The following is a 16,512-nucleotide window of genomic DNA, read 5'->3' on the forward strand; positions in this document are numbered from 1 at the left end:
TCTATTTTGCTGTTTGGAAGAATGACAGGAAGGAGGTGTATTTGTTGCTGTGAAGGAATAGGAACAGTCCAGATGGTTGAGGAGTTTGTTCATTGTGGAGAATAATGCTTTGGGTCTTCTGGAGCCAGACTGTATGAGTTGAGAGTAGTAGATGGATCAGGTGTGGAAGAGGGCATCTTTGTGTTGTTGGAGGTGGTCTTTGTAGGCTTGGGGGTGTATGGTGGGTGCTGTTTTGTTGTGTAGTCTATCCAATTAAAGTGAACCAAGAAGCAGAGTGGGTGAGTAACATTATTACTGTAACTAAGTCTTGTTTGTTTTCAGGCTGTCTGGAAATTTTCAGGAAATTTTCAAGAGTGCATGAGTGAAAAATGTAAAAATGTAAGCTTTCTACAAGGAACTCGTGATGATCTTTCTTTCATGCATATATTTACAAGTCATAGATCTGAATAACACACAAATATGCTTTATTTCTGATTAGACAAAGGACACAGTTGTAAGCAGCAAAACTGACTTCAGGGAGATTTCTACTGAACAAATGCAACATACAAACTGGTTAAGACCACATGAAAGTTTAACAGTTGCTACTTTGACAAATTGGTGGTTCCTCTCCCGATTATTGCTTTTTTTGTGTTCCTCTCTGGTCTCAGCAGGATTATGTAACATTTGGGTCCAAACAGTGCCACCAACAGGCCAAAACTGGAGGCTAGGATGGCAAATATTTCCACTGCATCTGCATATTTGCCTGGTGAGTTGACATAAGCAGGGACAAAGGCCACCCACACAGCACAGAAAATAAGCATACTGAAAGTGATGAGTTTGGCCTCATTGAAGTTGTCAGGAAGATTCCTTGCCAGAAATGCAAGTAGGAAGCTGAGGATTGCCAGAAAGCCAATGTAACCCAATAAGACAACAAAGCCAATGGTGGACCCAACAACACATTCATACACTATCTTGTCATTGTAGTATTTGGTGTTCTTATGTGGAGATGGTGAGGAGATGACAATCCAGATGGTGCAAATTACTGCCTGAATAGAAGTAAGAACCAGGACTGTCCCTCTCTGTTGCATGGCACCAAACCACTTGAGAACAGCTCCACCTCCTGGCTTAGAGGCTTTGAACACAGCAAGAACCACCATAGTTTTCACCAGAATACATGAGACACAAAGCACAAAGATTATACCAAATGCTGCATGTCTCAACTTGCACGTCCATAATCTGGGGTGGCCGATAAACAGAAGTGAACACAGGAAACATAGTTTAAGTGACACTAGGAGGAGGAAACTCAGTTCTGCATTGTTGGCTCGTACCATGGGTGTGCTGCGATGATGGATGAAGATTACCAGGACGACAGAACAGAGAAATGTGCCCAGCAATGAGGCAGTTGTCAAGCAGATACCCAACGGCTCATGAAAAGAGAGAAACTCGGTCTTCTTAGGCACACAGATGTCATGCTTTGGGCTGGACCAGAAGTCCTCTGGACAACTTGTGCACTCTATGGAGTCTGAAAAAAGGTGAAGTTAGTGAGGCTTATTGTTTTGTAAAAAGAACAATTTTCTAAAAGACAATACAGAAATATATTAAGCATGAAAACCCACCAGTTGTATTGCTGATTTTCCCCTCAGAACAAGGGACACAGTCGAAACAGCATTCAGGTTCCCCTTTCTTTCTGGCCATGCGGGTACCTGGAGGACAGCTCTCACTACATACTGACTGAGGTGGCTGTGTGGAAAAAATACATTTGTAAATATATATTACTCAATCTGGCTTATATTTGCAGTCAATGTTATCTGTATAATCAGAAATTACCTTTTTAGTAATAAAGTTCCAGAAGATTTTGTCTTCATCAATTTTAAGAACTTCACCTTTGAAATCAGACCTCTTAACATCACCCACATTTTGAACTTTAATTTTTCCATCGGGGAGCCACAGCCAGTTGATGACATCATAGATTGGTAGCACATCTCCATTCTCATCAAATGAAACTTGATCACCAAATGATGTGGTGAAGTTAACCTTTTGTAAATAATGAACAAGCTACAAATGAAAAACAGAAACAAAGGGAGTATTAAGGACTCAAACTAAACCAAGGTTTATCCCACTATTCAGTGATGTACAACTTGTCATTTATTTTTATCCTTTTATTCTATCTCTATATTTGTATACAAAATAAATAAATAAAACAAAACACAAAACATAGTAACAAATGATTGAGCATCTATCAATGAAAACAAAGGTAGAGTTTAAAGTGATATCACACCTGCCATGGCTCCAAAGTTTGAAAATTGGCACAGCTGTGCCCACTGAAAGGCCCTCTCCCTGGCTCACACTTCATCACATCATCAAGGGCATACGCTAGAGAATACACAGCTTTGTAAATATTGTACTCAGGCCTGAGGTTTGAAACATCTAAAAAATCGCTCTCAACATTTTGTATGTCTTCTTCTCCATTGCAGAGTGTTTCCCCAGCTTTCAGCCAACTCGGTGAAGCAAATTTACACCGAAATGTGGATTCCCAAAACTGCCTCACCTGAAATGCAGTATATCATAAAATTAATTGGTATTAACAGATATAACGCAAATAAAAGTCAATCAGTAACTATTCATTTTAAAACAAATTGTTCGTGAACTCCCACCATGCTTGTTCCAGAGCTGTCATTGTTTACTTTGTCAGGATGTATTTGTATTAAAAACTCCTTCAGTCCTGGTATTTCCCCTCGACGGATGGCAATGCCGAGCGTGCCCTTCAGGTACGGCATGAGTTCGGGTGTCTGAAGCACAGTAGATGCTGTCCAGGCTTCACTTGCTATCCACTGTAGGCCTGTCACATTCTGCCTAAGCACCTGTGTGTAGCATTATTTAGAGTTTAGAGACATTAGCACAGATATTAAAAGAGTCTATTGAAATGTAAAGGAGCAGTCACTTATCAAACATGTCATATCATATCTTACTTTTCATGCGTAACGTTTTGTTTTTTTGCTTTCTAAAAGTGCTCAACGTTGTGAAATTCACAACTGGCTTCCATAGTTTTTTGTAACTTTCCTATATAACCTGATTTCATTTATTCTAATTGTTCAAGTTTTTTTTATAATTCTTTCAACTGCATGAAATTAGTCCTCTCATAATTGCACAAAAATGTTAAACAAATTTTTTAATCCTTTTATTTTTTCGAACACTTAGCATTTTAAATAGTATATAAAGTATTTTTATTCTAACCTCTGCCATAAGATGTATCATGTGAAACTCCTGTGCAAAAACCATAACCACACGGGCTGTGGATGTCTTCATCACATCAACAATCCTACTAAGTTTAGCTGGGTCACTGTCCCAGGGCAAAACTTCTAAGTAGGCCAGACAAGCTCCCCTGGATTGAGTCAGATCAGATTGGAAGGATCGAGCAACATGGAGTCCATAGTCACCATCACTGACTAGCAGGCCGACCCAAGTCCAGCTGAAGTGTTGCAGAATCTGTATCACTGCACGCACCTAATACAACATATTGTATTAGACCAGTAAACTCATTTAAATGACATACACAATAAACAGAAATTTTGGTGATACACATACAGTAAATTTTCAATTTAATATAACTGAATATATATCCTTCACACTAAAATCATACATGTGAAAAAAAGATTGAGTAAAAATTGTCTCGTGTTATTTGTCATGTCAGTTTCTTCAAGCTTACTGTGAATGAAACTGACAAATATTGCAATTCTCATTGCGGTAAAAAGGATTCACCTGGAAAGCATCACTTGGGATTGTTCTAAAGAAGGATGGGAACCGTTGCCGATGACTAAGGCAGGAACAAGTGGAAAAATAACTCACCTATAAAGGAACATACAATTTTTGACACCCTTTTAAGATAATCATATTTTAAGAATACCTCACTTCAAAATAATGCAGTGATTTTAGACATTAAATAAACATACTTAAATACCAACAAAAAAAAAGACAGAGAAACTTACAATAGGCATTTTGTATAAACCCAGCACATTGGAAGTGGCAATGGAAAATGTAGAGGCAGAATCACCAACTATCCCCATGACTGGAGGGGTCCCTAAACAGTTCTCCTCAAACACATAGTGCTTTTCTCTGCCACTGGCAAGTGATAATCCACCACTGAATCCAATGATAAGTGCACCACAGTTGTCATACAGACTGTATCCTAGAGTCACATTAGGTAACAGATCGGAGCTCCTGTTGATCTCATCAATAGCAAAGGCCATGGTCATTGCATGCCTGAACCCTAGAGTTTTAAACCTAACACACACAGTATAAAGATTAAAAACGAAAATAAATGAATAATAGTAACCAGAGTATTCAAAGTAAATATTGCAAAAACTAGCTGGATATTTATCAAAAAGCACTATGATGATAACATATTTCAATTTCAATGTTATACTTTAAACATGTTTTACAGCACTGTCCTTATACTGATGCAATAATCAAACAACACAATTAACACAGATGCTTTCCGTCTGCTATGTTAGTGAAACCTACCCTTTGCAGATGGGCCATTGTGGCTCTGAGGTGTAAGTCCACTCAGGGAAAACAGAGGAATAGTGCACCTCAAATAGCCCACCAAGAACCACATCTCCAGGCTTGTGCATTTCATTAAGTTGAAACTTTCTCTGTAATTTACAAGATAAAGAAAAAGAGTTAGATACAGAGTGGAAGGAGAAGAGGGACAAATAAACCAAGATAAAATAATATGTGTTAAGAAAAGCTCCCATATCTGCCCTCCTCCTTTTACAACTGGTTCCCATCTTCATACAGAGTTATCTTTATATGCAGGGCATTTAATCCCAATGCACACTATCCTTTATTGTTCAATTCTTTATAACACCAGTCATCTGGGTGTTGGATATGGGGGCAGGACATTAAAACACATAACAAATTGTGTGCTGTGGCAAACAGGTAGAATTGAGGAGGGCCTAAAACCACCTGGCAAACAACTAAAACACCCCCCCCATCTCAGTCAACTCAGCCACAAATAATGAATTATGCTAATGTATGCTTAACTCTTAGCCTTGATAAAACAAAACAGATGAGTTACAAAATGAATTCTTCATTGCACATTTTTTTAATACAAATTAATAATAATAATAATTAAGACTTTTATTTATAGCGCTTTTATAAATAAGATGTTTCTGAGATGGAAAAAGGCTGTTTTGGTGATGTGTTTGATGTGTTGGTCTAAGGACAGGGTTTGATCAAAGATGACACCGAGGTTACAGATGTGGGGGGAAGGGAGCACTGTGGATCCACCGTTGGAAAGGGATAAGTTGTTGGTGGATTTGGTGATGCATTTGGTGCAGATGATGATGACTTCTGATTTGGTCGCAGTTGAGTTTGAGAAAGTTGGTTTGAAGACAGGATTTTATTTCTATGATGCAGTCAGTGAGGATTGAGTGAGTGAGTGACAGGAGTTATGGATTTGGCAAAGCGGTCAAACTGAAGTCCATGGCGGTGGATTATGTGACCCAGGGGGAGCATGTACATGATGAAGAGCAGGGGTCCAAGAACTGAACCTTGGGGAAGATCTTGGGAGAGAGGAGCAGTGGGAGATTTGCATTGGTTTATGCTGATGAACTGATATCTGTCAGAGAGCTATGACTTGAGCCAGGAGAGAGCAGTGCTGGTGATGTTAAAAGTGGTTTCAAAGCAGGAGAGAATTATGGAATGGTTGATGGTGTTGAATGTTGCGCTTTGGTCAAGTAGGATGAGGATGTTGAGGTTTGAGGATGATTCATAAAGGTTATAGGCAGAGAGCTGAATTTTGAGTTGAGAAGCGACAGCATCTTCCAGTAGTTTTGAAAGAAATGGGAGGTTGAAGATGGGTTTGTAGTGGTTTGGGATGTCGGGATCAAGTCCAGGTTTTTTCAAAATGGCTGTGACAGCAAGTTTTTGGGATAGTGGGACGGTGCCAGTGGAAAAGGATGAGTTTACTGTTGAGATAATGAGTGGGGATAGGCTGGGAAGGCAGGCCTTGACAAGGGGACAGGGTCCAGAAGGCAGGTGGAAGTTTTCAATCCCACCATGAGGTCTGAAAGCTCTGTAGGGGAGACAGGGGACAACTGAGACAGGGCCTTAGAGGTTAAGGGGGGGAAGCTGAAAGGAGGGGCCAGGTTGTTGTAGATGGTCTATTTTGCTGTTTGGAAGAATGACAGGAAGGAGGTGTATTTGTTGCTGTGAAGGAATAGGAACAGTCCAGATGGTTGAGGAGTTTGTTCATTGTGGAGAATAATGCTTTGGGTCTTCTGGAGCCAGACTGTATGAGTTGAGAGTAGTAGATGGATCAGGTGTGGAAGAGGGCATCTTTGTGTTGTTGGAGGTGGTCTTTGTAGGCTTGGGGGTGTATGGTGGGTGCTGTTTTGTTGTGTAGTCTATCCAATTAAAGTGAACCAAGAAGCAGAGTGGGTGAGTAACATTATTACTGTAACTAAGTCTTGTTTGTTTTCAGGCTGTCTGGAAATTTTCAGGAAATTTTCAAGAGTGCATGAGTGAAAAATGTAAAAATGTAAGCTTTCTACAAGGAACTCGTGATGATCTTTCTTTCATGCATATATTTACAAATCATAGATCTGAATAACACACAAATATGCTTTATTTCTGATTAGACAAAGGACACAGTTGTAAGCAGCAAAACTGACTTCAGGGAGATTTCTACTGAACAAATGCAACATACAAACTGGTTAAGACCACATGAAAGTTTAACAGTTGCTACTTTGACAAATTGGTGGTTCCTCTCCCGATTATTGCTTTTTTTGTGTTCCTCTCTGGTCTCAGCAGGATTATGTAACATTTGGGTCCAAACAGTGCCACCAACAGGCCAAAACTGGAGGCTAGGATGGCAAATATTTCCACTGCATCTGCATATTTGCCTGGTGAGTTGACATAAGCAGGGACAAAGGCCACCCACACAGCACAGAAAATAAGCATACTGAAAGTGATGAGTTTGGCCTCATTGAAGTTGTCAGGAAGATTCCTTGCCAGAAATGCAAGCAGGAAGCTGAGGATTGCCAGAAAGCCAATGTAACCCAATAAGACAACAAAGCCAATGGTGGACCCAACAACACATTCATACACTATCTTGTCATTGTAGTATTTGGTGTTCTTATGTGGAGATGGTGAGGAGATGACAATCCAGATGGTGCAAATTACTGCCTGAATAGAAGTAAGAACCAGGACTGTCCCTCTCTGTTGCATGGCACCAAACCACTTGAGAACAGCTCCACCTCCTGGCTTAGAGGCTTTGAACACAGCAAGAACCACCATAGTTTTCACCAGAATACATGAGACACAAAGCACAAAGATTATACCAAATGCTGCATGTCTCAACTTGCACGTCCATAATCTGGGGTGGCCGATAAACAGAAGTGAACACAGGAAACATAGTTTAAGTGACACTAGGAGGAGGAAACTCAGTTCTGCATTGTTGGCTCGTACCATGGGTGTGCTGCGATGATGGATGAAGATTACCAGGACGACAGAACAGAGAAATGTGCCCAGCAATGAGGCAGTTGTCAAGCAGATACCCAACGGCTCATGAAAAGAGAGAAACTCGGTCTTCTTAGGCACACAGATGTCATGCTTTGGGCTGGACCAGAAGTCCTCTGGACAACTTGTGCACTCTATGGAGTCTGAAAAAAGGGGAAGTTAGTGAGGCTTATTGTTTTGTAAAAAGAACAATTTTCTAAAAGACAATACAGAAATATATTAAGCATGAAAACCCACCAGTTGTATTGCTGATTTTCCCCTCAGAACAAGGGACACAGTCGAAACAGCATTCAGGTTCCCCTTTCTTTCTGGCCATGCGGGTACCTGGAGGACAGCTCTCACTACATACTGACTGAGGTGGCTGTGTGGAAAAAATACATTTGTAAATATATATTACTCAATCTGGCTTATATTTGCAGTCAATGTTATCTGTATAATCAGAAATTACCTTTTTAGTAATAAAGTTCCAGAAGATTTTGTCTTCATCAATTTTAAGAACTTCACCTTTGAAATCAGACCTCTTAACATCACCCACATTTTGAACTTTAATTTTTCCATCGGGGAGCCACAGCCAGTTGATGACATCATAGATTGGTAGCACATCTCCATTCTCATCAAATGAAACTTGATCACCAAATGATGTGGTGAAGTTAACCTTTTGTAAATAATGAACAAGCTACAAATGAAAAACAGAAACAAAGGGAGTATTAAGGACTCAAACTAAACCAAGGTTTATCCCACTATTCAGTGATGTACAACTTGTCATTTATTTTTATCCTTTTATTCTATCTCTATATTTGTATACAAAATAAATAAATAAAACAAAACACAAAACATAGTAACAAATGATTGAGCATCTATCAATGAAAACAAAGGTAGAGTTTAAAGTGATATCACACCTGCCATGGCTCCAAAGTTTGAAAATTGGCACAGCTGTGCCCACTGAAAGGCCCTCTCCCTGGCTCACACTTCATCACATCATCAAGGGCATACGCTAGAGAATACACAGCTTTGTAAATATTGTACTCAGGCCTGAGGTTTGAAACATCTAAAAAATCGCTCTCAACATTTTGTATGTCTTCTTCTCCATTGCAGAGTGTTTCCCCAGCTTTCAGCCAACTCGGTGAAGCAAATTTACACCGAAATGTGGATTCCCAAAACTGCCTCACCTGAAATGCAGTATATCATAAAATTAATTGGTATTAACAGATATAACGCAAATAAAAGTCAATCAGTAACTATTCATTTTAAAACAAATTGTTCGTGAACTCCCACCATGCTTGTTCCAGAGCTGTCATTGTTTACTTTGTCAGGATGTATTTGTATTAAAAACTCCTTCAGTCCTGGTATTTCCCCTCGACGGATGGCAATGCCGAGCGTGCCCTTCAGGTACGGCATGAGTTCGGGTGTCTGAAGCACAGTAGATGCTGTCCAGGCTTCACTTGCTATCCACTGTAGGCCTGTCACATTCTGCCTAAGCACCTGTGTGTAGCATTATTTAGAGTTTAGAGACATTAGCACAGATATTAAAAGAGTCTATTGAAATGTAAAGGAGCAGTCACTTATCAAACATGTCATATCATATCTTACTTTTCATGCGTAACGTTTTGTTTTTTTGCTTTCTAAAAGTGCTCAACGTTGTGAAATTCACAACTGGCTTCCATAGTTTTTTGTAACTTTCCTATATAACCTGATTTCATTTATTCTAATTGTTCAAGTTTTTTTTATAATTCTTTCAACTGCATGAAATTAGTCCTCTCATAATTGCACAAAAATGTTAAACAAATTTTTTAATCCTTTTATTTTTTCGAACACTTAGCATTTTAAATAGTATATAAAGTATTTTTATTCTAACCTCTGCCATAAGATGTATCATGTGAAACTCCTGTGCAAAAACCATAACCACACGGGCTGTGGATGTCTTCATCACATCAACAATCCTACTAAGTTTAGCTGGGTCACTGTCCCAGGGCAAAACTTCTAAGTAGGCCAGACAAGCTCCCCTGGATTGAGTCAGATCAGATTGGAAGGATCGAGCAACATGGAGTCCATAGTCACCATCACTGACTAGCAGGCCGACCCAAGTCCAGCTGAAGTGTTGCAGAATCTGTATCACTGCACGCACCTAATACAACATATTGTATTAGACCAGTAAACTCATTTAAATGACATACACAATAAACAGAAATTTTGGTGATACACATACAGTAAATTTTCAATTTAATATAACTGAATATATATCCTTCACACTAAAATCATACATGTGAAAAAAAGATTGAGTAAAAATTGTCTCGTGTTATTTGTCATGTCAGTTTCTTCAAGCTTACTGTGAATGAAACTGACAAATATTGCAATTCTCATTGCGGTAAAAAGGATTCACCTGGAAAGCATCACTTGGGATTGTTCTAAAGAAGGATGGGAACCGTTGCCGATGACTAAGGCAGGAACAAGTGGAAAAATAACTCACCTATAAAGGAACATACAATTTTTGACACCCTTTTAAGATAATCATATATTAAGAATACCTCACTTCAAAATAATGCAGTGATTTTAGACATTAAATAAACATACTTAAATACCAACAAAAAAAAAGACAGAGAAACTTACAATAGGCATTTTGTATAAACCCAGCACATTGGAAGTGGCAATGGAAAATGTAGAGGCAGAATCACCAACTATCCCCATGACTGGAGGGGTCCCTAAACAGTTCTCCTCAAACACATAGTGCTTTTCTCTGCCACTGGCAAGTGATAATCCACCACTGAATCCAATGATAAGTGCACCACAGTTGTCATACAGACTGTATCCTAGAGTCACATTAGGTAACAGATCGGAGCTCCTGTTGATCTCATCAATAGCAAAGGCCATGGTCATTGCATGCCTGAACCCTAGAGTTTTAAACCTAACACACACAGTATAAAGATTAAAAACGAAAATAAATGAATAATAGTAACCAGAGTATTCAAAGTAAATATTGCAAAAACTAGCTGGATATTTATCAAAAAGCACTATGATGATAACATATTTCAATTTCAATGTTATACTTTAAACATGTTTTACAGCACTGTCCTTATACTGATGCAATAATCAAACAACACAATTAACACAGATGCTTTCCGTCTGCTATGTTAGTGAAACCTACCCTTTGCAGATGGGCCATTGTGGCTCTGAGGTGTAAGTCCACTCAGGGAAAACAGAGGAATAGTGCACCTCAAATAGCCCACCAAGAACCACATCTCCAGGCTTGTGCATTTCATTAAGTTGAAACTTTCTCTGTAATTTACAAGATAAAGAAAAAGAGTTAGATACAGAGTGGAAGGAGAAGAGGGACAAATAAACCAAGATAAAATAATATGTGTTAAGAAAAGCTCCCATATCTGCCCTCCTCCTTTTACAACTGGTTCCCATCTTCATACAGAGTTATCTTTATATGCAGGGCATTTAATCCCAATGCACACTATCCTTTATTGTTCAATTCTTTATAACACCAGTCATCTGGGTGTTGGATATGGGGGCAGGACATTAAAACACATAGCAAATTGTGTGCTGTGGCAAACAGGTAGAATTGAGGAGGGCCTAAAACCACCTGGCAAACAACTAAAACACCCCCCCCATCTCAGTCAACTCAGCCACAAATAATGAATTATGCTAATGTATGTTTAACTCTTAGCCTTGATAAAACAAAACAGATGAGTTACAAAATGAATTCTTCATTGCACATTTTTTTAATACAAATTAATAATAATAATAATTAAGACTTTTATTTATAGCGCTTTTATAAATAAGATGTTTCTGAGATGGAAAAAGGCTGTTTTGGTGATGTGTTTGATGTGTTGGTCTAAGGACAGGGTTTGATCAAAGATGACACCGAGGTTACAGATGTGGGGGGAAGGGAGCACTGTGGATCCACCGTTGGAAAGGGATAAGTTGTTGGTGGATTTGGTGATGCATTTGGTGCAGATGATGATGACTTCTGATTTGGTCGCAGTTGAGTTTGAGAAAGTTGGTTTGAAGACAGGATTTTATTTCTATGATGCAGTCAGTGAGGATTGAGTGAGTGAGTGACAGGAGTTATGGATTTGGCAAAGCGGTCAAACTGAAGTCCATGGCGGTGGATTATGTGACCCAGGGGGAGCATGTACATGATGAAGAGCAGGGGTCCAAGAACTGAACCTTGGGGAAGATCTTGGGAGAGAGGAGCAGTGGGAGATTTGCATTGGTTTATGCTGATGAACTGATATCTGTCAGAGAGCTATGACTTGAGCCAGGAGAGAGCAGTGCTGGTGATGTTAAAAGTGGTTTCAAAGCAGGAGAGAATTATGGAATGGTTGATGGTGTTGAATGTTGCGCTTTGGTCAAGTAGGATGAGGATGTTGAGGTTTGAGGATGATTCATAAAGGTTATAGGCAGAGAGCTGAATTTTGAGTTGAGAAGCGACAGCATCTTCCAGTAGTTTTGAAAGAAATGGGAGGTTGAAGATGGGTCTGTAGTTGTTTGGGATGTCGGGATCAAGTCCAGATTTTTTCAAAATGGCTGTGACAGTAAGTTTTCGGGATAGTGGGACGGTGCCAGTGGAAAAGGAGGAGTTTACTGTTGAGATAATGAGTGGGGATAGGCTGGGAAGGCAGGCCTTGACAAGGGGACAGGGTCCAGAAGGCAGGTGGAAGTTTTCAATCCCACCATGAGGTCTGAAAGCTCTGTAGAGGAGACAGGGGATAACTGAGACAGGGCCTTAGAGGTTAAGGGGGGAAGCTGAAAGGAGGGGCCAGGTTGTTGTAGATGGTCTATATTGCTGTTTGGAAGAATGACAGGAAGGAGGTGTATTTGTTGCTGTGAAGGAATAGGAACAGTCCAGATGGTTGAGGAGTTTGTTTATTGTGGCGAATAATGCTTTGGGTCTTCTGGAGCCAGACTGTATGAGTTGAGAGTAGTAGACGGATCAGGTGTGGAAGAGGGCATCTTTGTGTTGTTGGAGGTGGTCTTTGTAGGCTTGGGGGTGTATGGTGGGTGCTGTTTTGTTGTGTAGTCTATCCAATTAAAGTGAACCAAGAAGCAGAGTGGGCGAGTAACATTATTACTGTAACTAAGTCTTTTGAAGTTTGTTTTCAGGCTGTCTGGAAATTTTCAAGAGTGCATGAGTGAAAAATGTAAAAATGTGAGCTTTCTGCAAGGAACTCGTGATGATCTTTCTTTCATGCATATATTTACAAGTCATAGATCTGAATAACACACAAATATGGTTTATTTCTGATTAGACAAAGTACACAGTTGTAAGCAGGAAAACTGACTTCAGGGAGATTTCTACTGAACAAATGCGACATACAAACTGGTTAAGACCACATGCAAGTTTAACAGTGGCTACTTTGACAAATTGGTGGTTCCTGTCCTGATTATTGCTTTTTTTGTGTTCCTCTCTGGTCTCAGCAGGATTATGTAACATTTGGGTCCAAACAGTGCCACCAACAGGCCAAAACTGGAGGCCAGGATGGCAAATATTTCCACTGCATCTGCATATTTGCCTGGTGAGTTGACATAAGCAGGGACAAAGGCCACCCACACAGCACAGAAAATAAGCATACTGAAAGTGATGAGTTTGGCCTCATTGAAGTTGTCAGGAAGATTCCTTGCCAGAAATGCAAGCAGGAAGCTGAGGATTGCCAGAAAGCCAATGTAACCCAATAAGACAACAAAGCCAATGGTGGACCCAACAACACATTCATACACTATCTTGTCATTGTAGTATTTGGTGTTCTTATGTGGAGATGGTGAGGAGATGACAATCCAGACAGTGCAAATTACTGCCTGAATAGAAGTAAGAACCAGGACTGTCCCTCTCTGTTGCATGGCACCAAACCACTTGAGAACAGCTCCACCTCCTGGCTTAGAGGCTTTGAACACAGCAAGAACCACCATAGTTTTCACCAGAATACATGAGACACAAAGCACAAAGATTATGCCAAATGCTGCATGTCTCAACTTGCACGTCCATAGTCTAGGGGGGCCGATAAATAGGAGTGAACACAGGAAACATAGTTTAAGTGACACTAGGAGGAGGAAACTCAGTTCTGCATTGTTGGCTCGTACCATGGGTGTGCTGCGATGATGGATGAAGATTACCAGGACGACAGAACAGAGAAATGTGCCCAGCAATGAGGCAGTTGTCAAGCAGATACCCAACGGCTCATGAAAAGAGAGAAACTCGGTCTTCTTAGGCACACAGATGTCATGCTTTGGGCTGGACCAGAAGTCCTCTGGACAACTTGTGCACTCTATGGAGTCTGAAAAAAGGGGAAGTTAGTGAGGCTTATTGTTTTGTAAAAAGAACAATTTTCTAAAAGACAATACAGAAATATATTAAGCATGAAAACCCACCAGTTGTATTGCTGATTTTCCCCTCAGAACAAGGGACACAGTCGAAACAGCATTCAGGTTCCCCTTTCTTTCTGGCCATGCGGGTACCTGGAGGACAGCTCTCACTACATACTGACTGAGGTGGCTGTGTGGAAAAAATACATTTGTAAATATATATTACTCAATCTGGCTTATATTTGCAGTCAATGTTATCTGTATAATCAGAAATTACCTTTTTAGTAATAAAGTTCCAGAAGATTTTGTCTTCATCAATTTTAAGAACTTCACCTTTGAAATCAGACCTCTTAACATCACCCACATTTTGAACTTTAACTTTTCCATCAGGGAGCCACAGCCAGTTGATGACATCATAGATTGGTAGGACATCTCCATTCTCATCAAATAAAACTTGATCACCAAATGATGTGGTGAAGTTGACCTTTTGTAAATAATGAACAAGCTACAAATGAAAAACAGAAACAAAGGGAGTATTAAGGACTCAAACTAAACAAAGGTTTATCCCACTATTCAGTGATGTACAACTTGTCATTTATTTTTATCCTTTTATTCTATCTCTATATTTCTATACAAAATAAATAATTAAAACAAAACACAAAATATAGTAACTAATGATTGAGCATCTATCAATGAAAACAAAGGTAGAGTTTAAAGTGATATCACACCTGCCATGGCTCCAAAGTTTGAAAATTGGCACAGCTGTGCCCACTGAAAGGCCCTCTCCCTGGCTCACACTTCATCACATCATCAAGGGCATACGCTAGAGAATACACAGCTTTGTAAATATTGTACTCAGGCCTGAGGTTTGAAACATCTAAAAAATCGCTCTCAACATTTTGTATGTCTTCCTTTCCATTGCAGAGTGTTTCCCCAGCTTTCAGCCAACCCGGTGAAGCAAATTTACACCGAAATGTGGATTCCCAAAACTGCCTCACCTGAAATGCATGGAATCATGAAATTAATTTGTATTAACAGATATAACGCAAATAAAAGTCAATCAATAACTATTCATTTTAAAACAAATTGTTTGTGAACTCCCACCATGCTTGTTCCAGAGCTGTCATTGTTTACTTTGTCAGGATGTATTTGTATTAAAAACTCCTTCAGTCCTGGTATTTCCCCTCGACGGATGGCAATGCCGAGCGTGCCCTTCAGGTACGGCATGAGTTCGGGTGTTTGAAGCACAGTAGATGCTGTCCAGGCGTCACTTGCTATCCACTGTAGGCCTGTCACATTCTGCCTAAGCACCTGTGTGTAGCATTATTTACAGTTTAGAGACATTAGCACAGATATAGTCACTTATCAAACTTGTCATACCATGTCTTACTTTTTATGGGTATTGGTTGTTTTTTTGCTTTCTAAAAGTGCACGAAGTTGTGAAATTCACAACTGGCTTCCATAGTTTTTTGTAACTTTCCTTTCTTGATACATTTACTCTAATTATTCAAGTTTGTTATAATTATTTCAACTGCATTGGATTAGTCCTCATAATTGCACAACAATTTTGATTAAATGGTTAATCATTTTATTTTTCTTACCCATTGTATTTTACATAGTAAAGTATTTTTATTCTAACCTCTGCCATAAGATGTATCATGTGAAACTCGTGTGCAAAAACCATAACCACACGGGCTGTGGATGTCTTCATCACATCAACAATCCTGCTATGTTTAGTTGGGTCACTGTCCTGGGGCAAAATTTCTAAGTAGGCGAGACATCCTCCACTGGATTGAGTCAGATCAGATTGGAAGGATCGAGCAACATGGAGACCATAGTCATCATCACTGACTAGCAGGCCGACCCAAGTCCAGCTGAAGTGTTGTAGAATCTGTATCATTGCACGCACCTAATACAACATATTGAATTAGACCAGTAAACTCATTTAAATGACATACACAATAAACAGAGATTGTGGTAGTACAGACAAATAATTAATTTTACCTATCCCGCACATTAAAATCAGATGTGAAAAATAATATACAGCAAAAACTGTCTTGGGTAATTGGTGATGTTTGTGTCATGTTCGTTTCTACAATCTTTTTGTGAATGAAACTGACAAATATTACAATTCTCATTGCGATAAAAAGGATTCACCTGGAAAGCATCACTTGGGATTGTTCTAAAGAAGGATGGGAACCGTTGCCGATGACTAAGGCAGGAACAAGTGGAAAAATAACTCACCTATAAAGGAACATACAGTTTTTCACATCCATTTAAGATAATCATATATTAAGAATACCATACTTTAAAAAATGCAATGATTTTAGACATCAAGTAAACATACTTAAAAAACAAAAACAATGATAGAAAAACTTACAATAGGCATTTTGTATAAACCCAGCACATTGGAAATGGCAATGGAAAATGTAGAGGCAGAATCACCAACTATCCCCATGACTGGAGGGGTCCCTAAACAGTTCTCCTCAAACACATAGTGCTCTTCTCTGCCACTGGCAAGTGATAATGCACCACTGAATCCAATGATAAGTGCAACACAGTTGTCATACAGACTGTATCCTAGAGTCACATTAGGTAACAGATCGGAGCTCCTGTTGATCTCATCAATAGCAAAGGCCATGGTCATTGCATGCCTGAACCCTGGAGTGTTAAACCTAACACACACAGTATAAAGATTAAAAACGA

The 16,512-nt window shown here is 39.5% G+C and overlaps 1 protein-coding gene across 4 annotated transcripts in view; it reads right to left on the reverse strand.

Moving 5' to 3' along the window:
- LOC110005070 (uncharacterized) overlaps positions 1-16,512 on the reverse strand; it is a 50,108-nt gene that overhangs the window by 33,011 nt on the left and 585 nt on the right. For 3 of the 4 annotated variants that reach the window (XM_065960229.1, XM_065960228.1, XM_065960230.1), the window contains exons 2-27: positions 16,187-16,481; positions 15,964-16,050; positions 15,446-15,715; positions 14,911-15,117; positions 14,535-14,804; positions 14,084-14,311; positions 13,873-13,996; positions 13,585-13,778; positions 10,643-10,773; positions 10,108-10,402; positions 9,881-9,967; positions 9,356-9,625; positions 8,776-8,982; positions 8,400-8,669; positions 7,949-8,176; positions 7,738-7,861; positions 7,450-7,643; positions 4,501-4,631; positions 3,966-4,260; positions 3,739-3,825; positions 3,214-3,483; positions 2,634-2,840; positions 2,258-2,527; positions 1,807-2,034; positions 1,596-1,719; positions 1,308-1,501 (exon numbers count right to left, since the gene is read on the reverse strand). In XM_065960229.1, the coding sequence (XP_065816301.1) occupies positions 1,308-1,501; positions 1,596-1,719; positions 1,807-2,034; positions 2,258-2,527; positions 2,634-2,840; positions 3,214-3,483; positions 3,739-3,825; positions 3,966-4,260; positions 4,501-4,631; positions 7,450-7,643; positions 7,738-7,861; positions 7,949-8,176; positions 8,400-8,669; positions 8,776-8,982; positions 9,356-9,625; positions 9,881-9,967; positions 10,108-10,402; positions 10,643-10,773; positions 13,585-13,778; positions 13,873-13,996; positions 14,084-14,311; positions 14,535-14,804; positions 14,911-15,117; positions 15,446-15,715; positions 15,964-16,050; positions 16,187-16,481 (5,287 nt within the window). Of the gene's footprint in view, positions 1-1,307; positions 1,502-1,595; positions 1,720-1,806; positions 2,035-2,257; positions 2,528-2,633; positions 2,841-3,213; positions 3,484-3,738; positions 3,826-3,965; positions 4,261-4,500; positions 4,632-7,449; positions 7,644-7,737; positions 7,862-7,948; positions 8,177-8,399; positions 8,670-8,775; positions 8,983-9,355; positions 9,626-9,880; positions 9,968-10,107; positions 10,403-10,642; positions 10,997-13,584; positions 13,779-13,872; positions 13,997-14,083; positions 14,312-14,534; positions 14,805-14,910; positions 15,118-15,445; positions 15,716-15,963; positions 16,051-16,186; positions 16,482-16,512 lie in introns of those variants that run through there. The other variant, XM_065960231.1, reaches the window with a different exon arrangement.

This window comes from Labrus bergylta, chromosome 11 (assembly GCF_963930695.1).
Source record: "Labrus bergylta chromosome 11, fLabBer1.1, whole genome shotgun sequence".
Taxonomy (NCBI): Eukaryota; Metazoa; Chordata; class Actinopteri; order Labriformes; family Labridae; genus Labrus; species Labrus bergylta.